Source organism: Buteo buteo, chromosome 12, assembly GCF_964188355.1.
Source record: "Buteo buteo chromosome 12, bButBut1.hap1.1, whole genome shotgun sequence".
NCBI lineage: Eukaryota > Metazoa > Chordata > Aves > Accipitriformes > Accipitridae > Buteo > Buteo buteo.
The window spans coordinates 42,816,318-42,830,572 of record NC_134182.1 but is presented as its reverse complement, the minus strand read 5'-3'; the positions used below and the strand labels follow the sequence as shown (position 1 = coordinate 42,830,572).

At 42.8% G+C, this 14,255-nt stretch overlaps 1 protein-coding gene across 2 annotated transcripts in view; it reads right to left on the bottom strand.

The window, feature by feature from the left end:
* ANTXR1 (ANTXR cell adhesion molecule 1) overlaps positions 1-14,255 on the bottom strand; it is a 113,077-nt gene that overhangs the window by 13,384 nt on the left and 85,438 nt on the right. For both annotated transcript variants that reach the window (XM_075043697.1, XM_075043699.1), the window contains exon 17: positions 11,395-11,475. In XM_075043697.1, coding sequence (XP_074899798.1) covers positions 11,395-11,475 — 81 coding nt within the window. The remainder of the gene's footprint in view (positions 1-11,394; positions 11,476-14,255) is intronic.

The following is a 14,255-nucleotide window of genomic DNA, read 5'->3' as shown; positions in this document are numbered from 1 at the left end:
GTTCTCAAGCTCTGCAACCTATCAATAGAACTCTGCTAGCTTAGACTTAATAATGGGTTAAACAATAGTTCCTTATTAGCGCCTGTGCATTTTTGAGTCTGCAGAAAGAAGAATCATTAAGCAAGTGCCTACATAGCAACGTATAGGCGTGGGGGGGGTGACTTGGGAGTCCACACAGCTAGTTCTATTCTCAAGTCTGAAAAGGGAATGTGATCTAGTGTTTAAAGCAGGGGAATTTGAAATCATATCTCCTGGTTTCTGTTCTTTGTTTCAGGAGGAGGTTTCTATTCATGACACTGAAACACCATTGTAAGAAATCAGACAATTAACCTTAAATCTGAATTTCCTCATCTCTAAAATAGAATCCTAATTCAAAATGAGAGGACCCAGGGGACTTTCCAGAATGATACATTTTGCTCATGTGCTTTGTGATGTTCATAGTTAATTAGTAGTACCTAGCCTTCCCCATATTGGCTACTCTATAATGAAACAGATTTCATGACTTTCAGTGAACTCACTGGAGGTTTGTGCGGCAGAAGTTGCTCCTCAGTATCCAATTATGAACAAATAATTACGGCTTTGGGTATGTTTTCATTGGATTTGTGCACTCCAAGCAAAGGCCCAGGCTAACTGCTACGTTCCTTCTGGTTTTTTTTATATAGCTCTAATAACGCAGCCTTAAGTTAAAAACAGTATTCCTGTGTGCCAGCAATACTTAACGGGCTTTACAGTTCCTCATGAACCTGATAATGGCTGACGACCAATCATTGGTACTAATGCTGAAATAAATTGCTATTGTGCTCCCCGTGGTCTGTAAGTCACTGGTGGTACAAGGTGGGACGTAGACCATGATTTACGAAGTATAGGTGCCTACTGCTTGTAGGGACATACAGGAAGGGGTTCTTCATTACTGGTAGAGTCCTGCACTCCTCTTTGAAAGAGACAGGGCTTTGCACATCCACTTGCCTTGGGCAAGTGGTGGCACACACGGCACAGTACCTGCAGGCTTCAGTGGGACAACAGTTAAAGAAGAGGTAGGAGGGAGAACTGAAGCCCTGGCAGCAGAACAGTGTTACATAGAGCAGCACAAGGCCAGCTGGAGTTACACTAGCTACCCGCCCACGGTGGTTGCTGCCCTGCCATGCACCACCACGTCTCTCTATGGCTCTTCTGAAATACCTCTTACATGTTTGGAATTTGTATGTGTATTAACAAAAACAAGATCAGGAAGCAGGGCTCTGCAGTTATTAGAACTCACACATGTGGAATGCCAGGGACAGCTGACCAGAGAGGTGTGGCTCTAATGCTACCAATGTTATGCTTCAACTTGTCTATTGTGTGACACACTGATATGGTATGAGCCACTCTACTGACTGTCCCACTCCTAGATTCACTGTGCCTTTGTCTTCACAACTTCCATCCTAACTCTTCAGTCTGACACTGTTTGCTCTTCTTGCACTTTGTGCAGGATATTTGCCCAGGGTCCTGCAGGTACCACGTGCTTTCACATCCAGGATGGGGGCCTGACCAAGGAAAGCCAAGGATTGAACTAAGCTGTAGTTTAAGTCATCCCTTTCTGTGTGTTGGACTACAGGTGAAGCATCTGCTGTCGGTCCTTTTGTTTCTGGGTGGCTTTGCGTGCCTCGCAAGTCTCTGAGGGCCCTCTGATCACTGATGTAAGATCTAGGGTTCCCCTCACAAGTTCTCAGTGCAGATGGACCCAGAGACAGTCCAAATTTTTCAGCTGGGGCTGCTGCTTATTTTTAGGAATTTATTGCAATCCCACAGGAAACAACGACTTTGTTTTCCCATAAGAAGTGTAAGTCCAGCCCACTGCTGGAAGCTGCATGGGGGCACACAACACAAATGCAACATCAACATTCACTCAGCAAGAAACATGCACAGGAGAGATGGGTTTTCTAGACATCTGGCACAAGGTGATTCTCTCTGCATCAAAATCCTCTTATTTCTGTTATAAGAGTTTCACTTCCTATGTTTTTACTGATTTCTAAGAACCTAAACACCTACTGAAGAAATTTGCAATGTTTTCTGTGAGAATTTACATACCTAGCCAGTTTTCTGTCATCTGGTCTCCTGGGTTCTGCAATTCTACCCCCATAGCATAGCATTATTAGCACTGCACTGCTCCAGTAAGGGTTTTACTCCAGTAGTTATTTCATTTGCCCCACAGTTGCAGAACTAGTCACTCCATGCAGAGGAAAGTTTGCACTATGGTGTTCCATTGGCTTGTTTTGCCTTCTGCTCTTTAAAGCAGACTAGGAACCTCTTTTGTTTCTCAGCTCATTGTACTGAAGGCTGCCCTTGCCATGAGCCCCACACAGGAATCTCCTCCAAGCAGAGAGCCTGCCCAGTCCCTCACTGCTCTGAAAATCTCAAGTCAACACTTAAGTAGGCTAATTTCTTGCCTCAATTCAAATCATTCTTTACAGTAAAGCTCAGCACTTGTGACGGTTTCAGTGCTGTACTAAAATCTGGACAAACCCTGTTTCATACAGTTTCTCAGAGGAGCAAAACGCAGTTGTATGCTTGGGGCTAGGGAGGATGCGGGGGGGAAGAGGAACCAGAGTGGAAACACAAGCACCTGCCTTTGTATCAAGAGGGGAAGTGGTACTGAGTTAGGTGGAGAAATCCACATCACCATCTAAGTGCTTTTACCTAGACATCTGTCCTCTGGCAAACAAAAATATATTCTGCAAGTTTTGCACAGTTAGACACACCTGACAGTCTAATTCCCTGTCCCACTAGTCCAAAAGGGTATTGCTCTGACCCAGCAAGAGTTTTGTACTCTCCCCCTCCTATGGCCCCATCTCCAGAGGCAGTGCCTGCTCCAGGCTCTAACACACGTACATGCATGCATGCACATACATATTCAGTTTTGCCTAGAACTCTGCACTGCTCCTTCTTTGCAAGCTGCATGGGAGATGTGCTGAGGGAGAATGAACTAGCAAGAAAAGTTGTTCCTTGTGGTTAAATGAAGATTTAAATTACATTAACAGATGATTCCAGCTGGTGGTATAGATCCACTGTTTAGCATTCAAATAAATTAGTACTGCCACATTGTCTCAGTGTTTCTCATTGTATCTGTCTATACTTGCTCTTGCCCCTTACCTCAAACAAGGCTGAGATTCCAGTTTTATTTTACATCTGTACAGGACCTGGCACAATGGGTTTGATTTAAGCTGATGCCTGGAGCATATAAATACACCGCTATGACAAACAAGGAGCAAGGCCCCAGGCTATGTGGCAGCACTGTCCCTCTCTTTTTAGTTCAGATTTAATTTCCTTCCATTTCAGCACTGTGTGGGAGTGAAAGACAATTAGTTATTTCTCAAACAGGTCTTTGCAAGTACACAGCTTTCTCCACAAGACAGGGGAAGTCACGGAAAGGAGACTTTGTTTTCTGAGTTTGAATTTGCCAGAAATAAAAAGACATTCACATTCCTCAAATGGCACAGCAGCCAATGCTAATCTCCCTTGTGAAATACCCAATTGCATGCAGCAGATTAAAGGTTTTCCAGGTTTTCCAAAGCATAAGAAGAGACAGAGAAGAAGGAAGTTTTACTGTAATGTCGTAATGATTCAGGCTGCTTTTTAGCTCCTCTGCATTTTTTTTAGACACAATGATCATTGTTCACTCAGCTAAGAATGCTCAGGAGGGCTGTCCCATGAACTGAGTGAGAATCATGGTCTGCTGAAACAGGTCAACTCCTGACACAGGTGCCAAAGATGGCATGTGGACAGACTTGGCAAAGCTAGCTCCCAGTTCCCGCTGAGTTTCTTCTTGTAACGCCTCAGCTTGCAAAAGAAAAATGAACCATGTAAGAAACACTGCCAGACTTCTACTTCAAATTATCTGAGCATCATACAGGTCTAGAATGTACAGACCTGAACCTCCAAACCCTGAATCTCTGTACCATTAGCACCATGTTGTAACCACGTGAACCCACAGGCCACTGTGCAAACGTATACACATAGCTGCAAATACAGCTATCCCTGCCCACAGCCATGACTGTTGCTTTAAAATCCTTTAAATTTTATTACCGAGTTTCAGCTTTCATTTTCACAAATGCTTTGGGAAAGGAAATACATTGGATTAGGCTCATTTAGAGGACAGGAAAAGCCTCTGAGAAACGGAAGGTGATTAAGTGGTTTGGTCAAGGTCACTCTGTCTGCCCGTGGCAGAGACTGTAATGACTCTAGGCTTCAGCTCCCAGTCTAGTGCCCAAACCTCAGATCTCTCTGCTGCCATATGAGAGTAGCCCACAAATCTCCAGCTCAGTTGGACATCTTAGATCTAGAATTATAATAGCAGGATACAAATTAAGAGATATCTATCTCTAGGCTTAAGACTTCCAGACCATTGTTGGCTAGGGTTGGACAGCTGTTTGCTGTCCCCTGTTACACAGATGTAGAGGTAGAGGTAGGCCTCCGGTCATCAGCACTGGAGCGCATGCTCCGGTGATTCTCCAGAAACGTAGTGGGACTTCACATGCAGGAGCAAGTACTCGCTTTGCAGAATCGGGCCCTTCACAAAAAATGGTCATTTGGGATGAATGGCTGATATAATCCAGAGTGGTCATCTGAACTCCTTAAGATGCACAAAACATTCACAGCGAAGCCTGAAATCAAGTTAATTTGAGGTTTTGGCATTTCACTGTAATATAAAACCATTAGTGTGATAGTAGGGCAGAGGGAGTTTTGTAAGCTTTTGTTAAAAAACAGTGCTTTTCTGTAGTGAAGATTCATGCAATTTGGCTGTAAACTCGTCTTATTTCATACTCTGACTGTTCTGTTTATATTAAGATCAATTTTTTATGTCAGCACATGCATACACACACACACGCATTCTTCCTTTGTCACTTCTTCCAGTGACAAGTAAAAAGAACAATTGTGATTACTCTAATGGGGATATTTTAAAGTATTTTGTAGCCTCATCCTCTCATCATAACTAACCACAATTTATACCAGAACCATATCACTGAGATCTAACAAGATATGACCTTATGTGATTTCACCAGTAAACTTGCAAAACTATATTAGTTCTGGAAAAAGCTCCTCTCCCTGCATCTTCATTAATTTAGGTAGGATTCATCTTTACACATAATTACACATGGTTTTGTTATACTTTTTCTCCATAAATATACCCAGCTATATCTATATTTACCTATACAAACACAAAACAAAAATTCAATTAATGCAATGCAATAAAAATTTAAAGCATAATTTCCTCCTAGATTGAGATGTTCCTGGCCAAGTCTGAGCTTGAAACACATTTTAATAATCTCCTCGTAAATTCCTGACAGAACAATGTTTATCAAGGAAATGCAACTGACACTTCGAAGAGACACTAATTACTTGGATCCTGTGCTTAGTGAGCAATGTGCACAAACAAGCATTCCATGACTCCACGGTAAAAGCTATAAAGTTTTCTAAAAAATATATATATTTTTACATCACCCCTATCTGATGATGTTTTGAATGTAAAAATAACCTCATTAATGCTGACAAGAATGCAAACCTAGTCTCTTGAAAATGTGAGAAGACCACAGGAATCCCATGTGACTCTGACTTCCTTGCCTTATTGGAAACATCTGTGTCTGTTGGTAACTTCAGACCATTTCCAGGTTTGACTCCAAAAAAAGAATTTCACAACCTTTTTGTGCATCTCAGCCTCTCTGGGTGCACTTCAAAACAGGTCCTGAACATCCCTCTCTTTTCCTTTTGCTTTGGAACAAACGATGCATTTTTAAAAGCCTTCTGCAAACCAGACCAAAGTTTGCTTCATGGTTTGCTCTGGCAAACGTGGCCGGTTGTTGCAGATACAACATACTGATCAGGACCTGTTGCTGATATTGACAGCCATAGCTTTCACAGAGCTACGGTCGTCAAAGTCAGGTAAGACTCTGGCTCAGACTGCTGCCACGCTATGGGCTGGCATCTTTTCTGGCATTCCTCCTTGAAGAGGTCTCAGCCCTCTGTTGCCCAGAAACATCTAACTCTGTAACCAGCACTTACTAGTCAGTTATTTCTGTAACTGTAGCTTTTGCAGTGAAGACACAGTCCTAGAACAAGGCATCTCAACCTTGATTAGAGGGTTCAGCGCATGAACAGACAATAGGCAAAGACATGAGAAATGAGGTCACACAGAGGAGGAGGACTGGAATCTAAGCCACAGTCCCTACATTATTCACTGCAATGTATATAAATTGCAAATTTATTAGTCATTACTACCCTCGAACCAATGTCTTGTTACAGACTAATGTGAACTTCAGGGCAGGGGATGTCTTCCTTGACAATTTGTATGGTACCTAGGAAGCTGCGTGGGCTACAGCAAATAAACAGTAACAATTAGTCAACACAAGGTTTGAAGCTGAATCCATGTTTCATTCTATGCAAGTGATCTTTTTGAACAGCTCAGCTAATGTGCTGGCAGTGGATAAAGTAACTGATTATAGCAAGGGATTGCTTATATATGAAAATGATGTAACCCTGGGATTAAGTCCAATTCCTTTTCAGGCTCCAAAGCAAACAGATATGCCTTTCAGTTATTTTTCATCTGGCTTTGCTTTATTATGTTGGACCAGTGGGTGAATTAAGGTGCCCATTTGACACCACCAAGAGTCTGAAAACTGCTTCCTTCTTTTCTTCAGGAAAGAGACGGAAAGAGGTACAAATTGCTTTCAAAACAGCTCCTCTTTGTAATTTTTAGGAATATCATATGGTCAAAGGTTCCCATCTGCAAATTTCAGGCTACTCTTTACTAGCCATAAATTTTGCCTGCAAGGCTTTGAATATTTATCTAGCCTGAGAATGCATCATGTGGTGGGTTTTTAATCTGGTGGCTTCATTTGAGGCTGCTGGTTACTGTACAATGCTTTGCTAATCACTGGTTCTCTCATTCCCAGGGCATGTCCATCCTGTAAAGACTGCTATGGCTGGCAGTTTGTATGTAGCTGGCAGCATGGGCATGCTAGTTTGCTGCTAAGCCACTCTGGAGTATTTATTCAGCTTGTGTTGTGAAGTCTGCACCGAGTGACTGCACAGTACGATTGAAACTGAGCTAGTTAGTCTGAAACTCCTCTAGGTGACTGCCAAATAGACGAACCAGAGTGCCCAGCCCAGCCTCCACTGCCTAGCATTCCTGCAGAGGACCTGGGATAAGAGTGATGGGTGACCTGGTCCCCTATGGCGCAGCAGACAGCATGCACCACAGCATGCTGTGAAAGGATGGCATTGGGATGAAGTTAGGCAGTCAGGAAAAAGCTGGAAAGCTGAAGGTGCCCTGCCTTGTGCAGCAATACCTCAAAGCCCTGCATCTGACTGCCTGAAGCTTCCTGTCTTCTGCAATTGGCAAGGCTGGGTTTACGCCAGTGCATCAGGGCTGGAGTTTCAAACCAGCTGTGCCTCCACTTTAAAACCACATGACTGGCTTGGAGTCGTCAGTACCAGTTCTGATGGGCCCCCTTTGTTGACGAGCTGGGTAGAGCACTCCTTTAACTACGCTTCCCAGTAGAACAGAATCAAATCCAGATTTGCCAGTGGACAGCTATGAAAGCCCACAGACCTGCCACTGAAGGTTTTGCATCCTGGTGAGGACCAAGTCTGTCCTTGCTCTGCCCCTGGTCCACATTGCCTGGTCCAAAAGGGCTATTCGGAATCACAAGGAGAGGCCACAGGAATTTATAGCTGAGCTCACCACTGCCAAAACAACTCTTACAGCTCTACCCTGCTGGCTAATCTTTAGTGCTAGCAAACCCCACACCAGAAACACGTGGCTGGAAGAGCATCTAGGGGTGTGCGTGTGAATGTGCAGGGTTGCCTGGGTATGAATGTTCTCCACAGTGCTGTTCTTCAGCATGTCCTGCACTAGGAAGATCTAAACCTGTTGGATACAGCCAGTTGGCCTCAGTCTGCATACCAGGTCAAGGAGGTGACGTGCCATATCTCAGAGCACTGTGTCAAAAGACACCCTCCTCACACTAGCTGTCAGCCATCAGACATACCATGTGCTTGGTGTGTATGTACACCAAATACAGGTGTGCTTGGTGTATAAATGTGCCTACTAAGTGACCCAGTGCACAGGCCATGCATCCATCACAAAAACAGTCCTGTCTTTGGACAGTAAAGGGTTGAAATGCTGTTGCTGTGAGTGTTGTTGCAAGCTGGAGAGATGCCAAGAACTATGTCCCAGGTTGGATGAAGGAAATGATGAACAGGTTATTAAACTTACATTATCAAACATCCACTTCAGAGGAAGGGCTGTGTTTATAAGTAATCCAGAGGCCCTCTCATTGTGATACTGGTGAAAAGTGTCCAACCTAATGGCAGGGATTGGATCCAAGCTCATCAAAACCAGCCTGGACTTCCCTGGCAGGGGATTCTGGCCACACAGTTGTTTTCATGGGTAGAAATTTCCCATCATTTCAGTGCAACACATCCAATGCTTTTCTTTTGCAACACTGTCCTACAGACACAGGTTTCATTTCACAAAATATTTTCTGTGGAATTGCTCGTTTTCCTCGATATTTTTTCTTGCAAGGAAAGCAAACTGTTCAGACTGACTCAGGACTATCTGCATTGAAGGCACTGACAGCTGCATTCAACACTGGCAGATGTTTCCATGCTGCTGTCCCCATCAATTCAGCACTGACCTTCCCACTGGGTTTCCAATCACACCAACACACTAACGTGTTTTATGAGATAATATTTGATGTTTGCTGACCTAGGAGAAGCCACTAGCCTTAAGGTAACCTGAATCATGCAGCATTTGTATCCTAAGGTTTGGACATGCATTTAAATTTCTCTTAGAAGAACAGTGCCACAGAGAAGAATAGAGGGAGGTTGGCAGGGATCAAATAGGGCTTAGAGTTTCCTTGTTTTGTGAGGTGCAAATTTTTCAACTATTTTTGCAATCTTTTGCTTTTCTTTCTGACTAGTTTGTCTCCCAAGGCACAATTGTAGATTGTGGTAGTTCAGTTAACAGTAATATTGCCTCATTCCCTCTCAGTCCCTTTCACAGAAGCCTCTAAATGTTGTAAAGCCAACCTTCCTAATGCCCAGCTCTGGTAAAATCACTTTCTACATCTACAAAGGAGAAAGTGAAGTATGACAGACTAAAACCAGCATCCAAATCATGGGGAATGTCTAGAGCAAGATGGGAGATGACTCAGAAATCTCAAAGCTGAAGCCAGTGCTTGAAAGCTAGATTCTTCTCCCTACTTTAAATCTGGTGTAGGGAAACAAGCCCCACATTTTTGCTGAACAGGGAAGGGGAAAACCCTGCCTAATTCTGCCATTTCAGCTGTGTAAACTAATGAATGTCATTTCAGTGTTTTACAGTGAGTTCTCATATTGGTTTTGCCTGTACTGTTGGGAGTGACATCACCTGGTAGTTATGTCACTACTGCAAAGGAATAAACATAAACTGCTCACTTAAGTCTGAAAGTGATTAAAAACATCAAGAGGGTCACACGTCATTCACAGGCAACAAACGCTCAGGCTCATAGTTTTGTTTACATGAAGGAAAACTAACATTCTAAGAGCAGTCTACCATCGCAGAAAGTCCAAGAAGCACTTCATATCTACACAGGAAAGTGCCCAAATATTTGCAAGTCTTCCAGGAATCAGCTGGAGAGAAACAGGTATTTTAGCAGCTATAAGCCTCAGTGTGTTTTCAGCGAGCCTCTCTTTCACACTAAATTATACTTGCACCGAAGTCAGAGATCCTTTATAGCACAGCAGAATCATAAAGAGCTTTATTTACTTCGAGGCTGGATCATAGAACACCTGTATGGGCTAATTCTACTATTACTTATGCTGACAGGACACAGAACTGCATGTCTAAGAGATACATCACCAAAAAGGGATGGAGCTTGCTGTCAGTTGCACTAATATAAATTGCTGTTAACTATATCAGCTTCAGTTAAACTGCTCTGGATTTTCCCTAGCATAAATAGAAGTGACATCTTTCATGTAAATAATCTTAGCTTGTCAAGTCAAAAAAATTATTCATAGAATAGGCATTCTTCAAACCATGATTTCTGTGGGAAAATTGCCAGGCATTAGCAATCTGTATGTTATGAACTTTTCTCCCAGAAATCAATGTCACACTCAGTGAAGAAATTTTAGGAAATCTTCCCCCTAAAGGAATAAAATATTATACCTTTTTATTCACAAAACTTCATTGGTCCTGCATTCAATGGAAAACCTTACAGGGAGCCAAATTCTACAGAACTATGATTCTCCACCAAAAAATTACGTTTTGTTTCATGTGCAGTTGAGTTTCTTGAAGCCTTCACAGTGCTACACAGTTACTTACACTTTGGGCCAAATATATTCCTGAAGCAACTCCAAGCTCCTTTGTTGATTTATGTCAGGGATGTGTAAACTGACCACGTAAGACATTAATGTAACTGACATTTTTCACCACAAGGTGAATATGGACAGAAGCTCAGAGAAATGTTGCATCTCCACCCTTGGATTGGGAACAACCCTGGGCAACTGGGTGTAACTATCTAAATTGCAAGGAGTTAGGGGATGTCTTATGGCTACCATGGGGATTTCAATTCACCCATGTTGTGTACCTTGATCACAGACTAAATTGGCAAAGCTCAGGTGCACCTCTCACTCTCCAGCTGCAAGTCTCTGCGTGTCTGCTGGGTGCTTAGAGCTGAACACAACATATGAGTGTGTGTTGGCCACTTCACTGCTCAGCTGGGTACCTCTAGAGATACTCAGGAATAACTGTCCTGAAATTATTTAGGCAGCACCTAGACATTTAATTCCACTGAGTAGGAGGAGATTAATACCTTGGAGATGAGTGGTAGCTCTATAGTATCCTGCTGTCATAGATAGTATCATTCCTGTAAAGTGACATTAGTCCATTCACTTCAATGGCTTCTGTTTCCACCCATAAGCACACATTAACAGATAGAAATTTGCACGAACCCAGTTTTTACTAGAAATATATGGGAATACTTCTCCCTCTCACACAACAGTCCAAACCTCATTCTGCAAAATTTGCTTTGTGAAAGTGCTCATGAAGTTTAAATTTATGTAGCAAAGTGTATATATATATTTATGTGTATGTTCAGAATGTTATTCCAGAATGTAAGATTTTAATGAAGGGCTCATCAATGAGTATTTCTGTCACGGCACCTGGACAGTTTTCATACTTGAAACTGTATCAGTCAAACTGCACGAACTGCAGTTGCAAACAAAGCTGATGGACATGACTGAATTTTTGTTTCTAAGCTGTTGTGAGTATCTGCCTTCAGTTCCGTAGGTAAAGGCAGTCAGAAACTTTAGAGGGATTTTATTTTTCCCTAGCTGTAAAAAAAAAAAAAAAAAAAGTTTTGTTTTGAGGCACAGTACCTTGTCTCCTGGCTGTGGGCGCATCACAGATACACGGTCATAACCTTTCCGCAGCAAGACCCAGAGAGCATCCAATTTCCCCTGCAATCAAAAGAAACACAGTGTTATCTTCTGTGCAAGAATAAGTGCATTGTGCAAAGTGCAGTGCTGGGACAATGCAGCTTAGACCTACACATTTTTTACTTAATCATTTCCTGTGCCTATACAAGATGCTGGAGAGCAACATTTTCTCTCACAGAAACTCACTCCAAACTTTCTGCAAGTGCAAAGGAAGAGGCTTTTGGATAAGCAGGTGTGTCTGACAGCCAACAGTATTCATGTGTCTAGCCTTTACATATTCTTCTGAAAAATCTCCAAAGGTAATAGGTGACTTAGAGACCTCCTGTGCTGAGAGAGAGTCTAATACCTACTCAGCTCGTGACATCATTGCTAGCAAAATGCTAAATCAATGCAGAAAGCGGTCAGGTGACTTTATATGATGCATTTCCTAACTATTCAGCCTCCTCCTTTGGCTGGTTGAGTGGCTTGCCTCTAGCTCTGGGTGACCACTGTGACATACTAGAAATAAAAAACCTGCCTCTCCACACAGCCAAGAGAGCTGAGTCACAGCTAGGTGCTGTGTGATGACCCACTTAATCTTTCATGTCAGCTACATGTTAGCAAGAGAGCGTCAGGTTACTGGGTCTCACACAAACTCCCCAGTCCCACCCCTATATGTCAGTTAATATTTGCACCTTTTCCAGGTAATAACACACATCTTTCAAAGTCCTCCATTCCTATGACTCAGTGTCAGCTGCCCTACAGATGCCACTCTCAACACATTGCACTTGTTTTGACAAGATGTTTGCCTCACTGTGTGGTCTCATACCCAACAGCCTGTACCCAAATGCACATGTGTGCACGTGCACAGAGCCAGAAGGGTTTTGCTGAAAACCCAACGTGTTGAAATCTCTTGTTGACAGAAAGTTTGGTTGAGATGTGGGGTTGGGCCCTCCTTGCCATTCCCACAATGCTTCTCTGCAATGCAACAAAGCATTCATTCCTGATTGAAATTCAGCAGTGACACAAAATGCCAAGCCTGTGGTTATTTTCCAAATGAGCTGAAGGAGGCCAGAAGGAGCAGCACAGGGCTCTGCAATATAGAAATTCCACTGAATCATCTGCTCTGAAACATACATCTGCTGCTGAAGGATTCCCTGCTATATCCCCATTCTAATTGGCCAGGGTTTCACTTTCAAAATGAATTCAGCTTCTGCGAGATATGCAGAAGGGTTTACATGAGTGCAGCATGTTGGCTGCCTCAGTGGAATGCTACAGATTTATTACAAGCTGAAGATTAATTTATCAAACTCTCTTCATGTTAACTTCATTTGACTCTTGGTCTGTTAAGTGCATGATAACCAGAAATGGGTAAAAGTTTCTTGAGAAGGTTAACAATAGACAGTATTTATTAAGTTTTCCATTAGTATTGTTCTGAATGCTACAAATGCTATGATAATAGAGCAGGCACCATGAGTGAAACTCCTACCAGTAATAGTAAACTTTATTGTATCTGCAGAGATGGAGACAAGCTACTCAGAATGTACAAAGCTGTCCCTTGGTACAAAATGATTTCCTGCAGTTGAGAGGATCAAACCCAGAGACCTAGCTACCCCTGGCTGGACTCAGAAACTCATGTATGATTGCTACCTCTTTCCTGGAAATAAAGGCTACAAAAATTTTACGATAGCAGAATTGTCTCATATAACTATAATGGGACAAAATTAAGCAAATGGAAGTGTAAGCTGAATATTGCAGTGATGGTGGGAAAAGAGCAAGTAGCTTCATTAACAGTAAGGAAGGTTGCTTTCCTGAGAGCTTGGGTCTCGTAGCTGATAGTAAACTTCAGCGTCTGTGAAGGTGAGACCTTCCTGACAGCCAGGGTATTTGTAAGGTCTTTCTATGACCTGGTTCTCTGCTATCTAATTAAAGACCCAAAGCACTCAATGTATACTCTTCCTTTCAGGGGGACACAGAGGCTTTCTCTTCCCTTTTCAAGAAACCATTAGGGTCATAATCCTCTTTGAGACCTATATTCCTCAACCGGTGTGTTGAGCCAATGGTTCAAAGCTTATTTGGGAGTTGGAGGGACACGTGGGTGGAGACAGACAGACACACAGAATGACTGCATAGATCTTGTTTCCATAGGATACTGGAGAAAAGACTTCCTACTGTGAGAGCCAGGAAAGCCTGTAATTCTCAAAGGAAGAAGCAAGAAATTCCTCTGTCAGACTCTTCGGCATTTGGACAGCACAACCTCTTAGACCTGAGGAAAGCCATCCCTGTCTATCCCAATCCATCTTTCCCCCTACATCAGAGCTGGTTGAAGCTCTTGATCTCCTGTCCCCTCTGACAACTTAAGAAATAAGTAGCTTTTTCTTCCATTTCTCCTTTAGGAAAACAGAGGGAAAATTACAACTTTCCATGGAACGAGAAAGTCCTTTTTACTCTGCAGTCCTAATTTCCAAGAGCCTACCAAGATTTCTTGGGAAAAGCCAAAAGCTCCATCTTTGAGAGTCTCAGTGGAGCTTCAGGGTCTGCCTGAGACATCTGGGTGGAGGAGAGGGAGAGTGGATCATGGAAAGGATGATGTTGGCTGAAGAAATGAAAATGGCAATGCATTCACTTGGAAATATAAACGTGGGTGGGCTGTGTCTCTGTATTTGGGAACTCCTTTGCAACTGAAGCGCAAGGTCGCTTGGAGGAAAAAAAGGTCTGGAGGCAAATAAAGCTTTGAGTTCTACTGGATATGAAGTTCAGAAAGGAGAAACAATAAGGGCAGATGACAAATGAAGGAGGGCTTAGTTTCAGCCATTGCTTTA